Raw genomic sequence first — 4,220 nt, forward strand, 5'->3', positions numbered from 1 at the left:
TAAATCTTCATTTTTATTTACTTTGATGAAGATGGAACCAACATTCGTAATCTTTCGTTGCGTATGAGGCAAACTTCCGGATAAACACAATGGCTTACAAATCATATTAGTCAGATAAACCGCGTCGTACAAACTGTGATACAAGCTCGTCCGATAATGTAAGTCATTATCATAGTTTCTTTACAATCAACTTCTCGTAGGGTTTTTTTGGGAAACTATCAGCAATAGACCATTTTTCCGTGTTGTGGTTAGCATTAGAATTGAAAATTATATTTCATGGAATTTTTCTCTAAAATTGTGCTTGGATGGAAAATTTTGATTTGTTTGGAGTGATTTGAAAGGTGAATTTGAAATGATATCTATCTTGAATGAATTTCAAATGCACCATAATTACAACCACATTTACACAAGTTAAAAGGACAGATGAATTTGAAATTAATACAACAAAAATTCATTCATACAACCAAATAGATTTGAAACATATTAACTAGACACCGATATTTTATACTTGTTTGTCAACCACAAAATTCTATGAAAAGATTAGCCAAAAATACTGAAATACAGGTTGAATAGAGGATATATCATTTATTCATCCAACTATATTATATGACACATGGGTCGAAAAAATAATGTCACGTCAACAACTAGTGATATTAATAAAATTAATGTTAGTCTCAAAGGTATCCAAGTTGATGGTGGAGTAAGTGACCGCTTGATCAATGATCAGAAGTTCAATTCCTCTTTACAACATTTTCTCTGGTGAACATGTCGCACGAGACTTGCACAATGTAGTTTATCTGGTCAGAAGATTATTGTATTAGCCCTGAGGCTTACTAGTACACATCGAATAATAGCGATCACGGATTCTCACGTCACTAAAAAAATTAAATTATATTTTATTAGCGCTCAACATTTAAAATGGTTCATAAAAGCACCACATGGTGAATATCTTGAAAAATTAACTTGTTTTTTAAAACCTTTAGATAAATAAAATTTTTTTATGTATATCCTTTTAAAATTCTTAAAATGAGATTATATTTCAAACCTTCCCGTTACAGTAAGTGTAAGGATTGTGACGTAGATAGAAAATTGAAAGGAAAAAAAACGAGATCTCGAATATAAATTTTCTAAAGTTCATTAAGCACAAATTAATTTATAACGTCGGATTTTTTATAAACCGTTTAATACTAATTTTTAAATTTAGGATGATACCTTAAGTTCAATACCTTATTGTAATTAACAACCATAACTCACTTTTTTTTAAAAAAAACTACCAAATAACTTTAAGTTGACATAGTCGTTATAGTGATACCTAAAGAATACCTATATTTGAAGGCTTTAAATTAGCTATCGCCCTTTCCCACCAGAAGAACTGTTAAACATTAATCTCGGCACAGAAACAAAAAATCCAGTTATTAAAGTACTTGAAGATGCATGCATATGTATATTCAATCATAATTATAAGAAATCTTGCAAAATGATAGACATTCTTTGTGGCTTTACTCAAATTTTAGCCACATAAATTCGAATCTCTTTTTTTAGGTATAAAAATGGAGATTTCTATAAACTAAAACTACGTACAAATATTAGGCCTATGCGGGTGCGAACCTGCAACCACAGCATAGAGAACCACATCCCCACATCCTCCTACATACCCTTTAATCTCATGTACTTCCCTTTAGATTATATATATGTGTTTATTTTTTTATCTCAGAAATCTTGCACCGTGGAACTAGAACTGGCCCCCGACGTATGTTTGCCCGAATTGCCAGTTCTCGGGGGCTGCGTTGTTGCTAACAAGAGTCTTGCCATCACTTGTGGTGACTTGAAATGAGAGGCTTTGCCCGTTGAGATAGGAGTCGCTCTGCCAGTTTTGGCCCCAGTTTCTAGACATGGATTGCCACCCTGTTTTTGATCCCTTGATCGACACGGAGTGGACGTCCCCGGCGCCCGCGACATTGGTGATGAGTACTAGGTTGAAGTAGGAGTGGCCATTGATCGTGAACCTTATTCCTCCCTTCTTTACACAGGGCACCCTGTCAAAGATATCAGAATTCGAGTCATATCTTGTCTTGTTAATGTTAAATTGAGAGAAATGTTTCTTCTACAATATTATAGAGCCACAAGTACTTTTTACAGGTAAACTTGAAAATTCCAGACTGAAGCTTTTGTTTTTGTAAATCTTCAAAGTTCCGTATCAGTTAATGAACAAAAATGAAAGCACAATTAACTTATGAGACAAAATTTGTAATTTTCCATGTGTAAGTTTTTCTTTTATAAGCTAGCTAGCACTTAGTTCCCATATTTGGTGTCGGTTTAGTACCTTTTAAAGGAGACTGGGACAATTCCGGCTCGGTACTGAGCGATCTGCGAGAAAGCGGGCTGGGCCAGGTCGAAGTGTTGGCGCGGTGGGTTGCACCACCCTCCATTGTCATTCGGGAGAGAAGGATTAGGGGGGCAAAAGTTGGTGGCGGTAACGGTGATGGTGCCTGGCAGGCACGATTTGGATCCGCCTGAGCATGTTAACTGGTAGCATGACCCACAGCTCAGGCCATTATTGAACAGAGCAGTGCTGAGTGCTGCGGTGTCTGTGCCATATCCTTGACTGTACAGATTGCCATATCCACAAGCACCTCCTGCGACAATAGCCATAAAATGCCACTCGTTGGAATCCCTATTCCTTAATCACCGAGGGGGATAACAGTGACAGATGAATAAATTCTACTAGATATGAAAATTTAGCCCATTTTAGTAGCACAAGTTATATTTTAAAATTTCACGTTTTCTAAAAAGTTAAAATCAATGTCATTTTCTTGTAGAAGTTGCAACAAGTCAACAATCAACCCACTAAAAAGTAGTGGTCATCGAACACCTTCTTTATATGCTTTCACACATCGGGAGCCAACTCGCCAAGGTTAGCCAGCAAAAATCACATATGCATGCTAACAACGAGTTCTACAACTTGTCGTATATATTTTAAAAGTTATGAAACTTACCCATTGTGCCCGATGCATCGCCTCCACCATAGAAAGTGGCGAACGCGTCTTGCCATCCTCCATTGTCACCGAACACACCTTGTAGGCAGAAGTTGAAGAACAACGAGAACAAGACCAGAGAAGCAAGTGAAGGCACTGGAATAGCCATTAAAGGAGAAGAAAGCTAGCTAGACTTTAGAGTCGGAGGGCAAAATGTTTAGATGGTGAGGACTTGGTACATAATTTGGACGAAGGGGATTTATTTATATAGAGAGGTTTGGGGGAGTTTGCGAAATGCAGTGTGCTTTAGAAAGAGACAAGAAAGGCATCAGACGCACATGTATTTGTTCCTACTCAAACTACCAACTGCTAATCTTGTAGACCCTACAAGCACATGCATTCTCAACTGTTTTCATCTTTTTCTTTATTTTTTTTTATAGAGATCAAATTAGGCTAAAGTTTTCAAAATTCAGAAATTTTTAGCGTGTTGGAAACCATATTTTTATGGAAAAAACAGCATAATCGTCTTCTAATTAGGTGACATGTGATTTTTGGTTATGTAAGTCGTCAACCTTTGATCTTCGTGCATAAAGTTTACTTTTAAAAAAAAAATTAGATCTCTTTCGTCAATTAGATTGATGACGTGATATAATTAATAGTAAGGCGAAAAAAATAAACATGAAAGAAGATCAACTTATTGCACCAAGATCGAATCAGACAACTTACATAACCTAACACTGATAATAGACCGAATTACGATATTATTTTAGAAATTTTTCTTGATTTGTATTAATATACAATACATAACTTTGTCGAAATTTAAAAAATAAATGGGAGTGACAAACGTTTGTATGTTTGTCTCCTTTGACTCTACTAACTTTTGTAAACAATCTTATAATTTAGGGAGTGTTTGCTACCTCTAAAAAAACGATTGTCGATTTTTTCTTCACAAATTGACGGAATTAAATTAATTAATTGGTTATCGGAATTTAGAACAATCATCAATCCAATTTGATTAATTTCTTTTTTGTTGAAATTTTCCTTGTGATAAATATTTAATAAATGCAAGAATCGTCGAGTTGCTGGTCTCTCTCACCAGGTTCGGCACGTCGTCATAATTTACGCCTCCCGTACGTAGATAATGTTCCCAATAAATTTATTGCGTTGAGCATATTGGGGAAGCTTATTTAATTTGTGTTGCTTGAAGTTTGCTAAAGCCATGAAGATTAGTCTCCGAATTTGAGA

At 35.5% G+C, this 4,220-nt stretch overlaps 1 protein-coding gene across 1 annotated transcript; it reads right to left on the reverse strand.

Moving 5' to 3' along the window:
- Positions 1–1,421: 1,421 nt before the first annotated feature.
- On the reverse strand, positions 1,422–3,225 carry LOC142539172 (expansin-A8-like). Its single transcript, XM_075644450.1, has 3 exons — positions 2,997–3,225; positions 2,324–2,636; positions 1,422–2,036 (listed from the first exon to the last, which is right to left on the reverse strand). Exons 1-3 carry the CDS (start codon positions 3,142–3,144, stop codon positions 1,733–1,735), a joined length of 765 nt encoding a protein of 254 aa, XP_075500565.1. The 5' UTR covers positions 3,145–3,225; the 3' UTR covers positions 1,422–1,732.
- Positions 3,226–4,220: the final 995 nt, after the last annotated feature.

Source organism: Primulina tabacum, chromosome 1 (assembly GCF_025594145.1).
Source record: "Primulina tabacum isolate GXHZ01 chromosome 1, ASM2559414v2, whole genome shotgun sequence".
NCBI classification, from domain to species: Eukaryota; Viridiplantae; Streptophyta; class Magnoliopsida; order Lamiales; family Gesneriaceae; genus Primulina; species Primulina tabacum.

Excerpts from the sequence above, each read along its gene's own strand:
- LOC142539172 (XM_075644450.1), bottom strand. The coding sequence starts at position 3,144 with ATGGCTATTCCAGTGCCTTCACTTGCTTCTCTGGTCTTGTTCTCGTTG. Across the intron at positions 2,637-2,996 it reads CGATGCATCGGGCACAATGG|GAGGTGCTTGTGGATATGGC; the intron begins GTAAGTTTCATA and ends CTATTGTCGCAG. Across the intron at positions 2,037-2,323 it reads GTCCCAGTCTCCTTTAAAAG|GGTGCCCTGTGTAAAGAAGG; the intron begins GTACTAAACCGA and ends TATCTTTGACAG.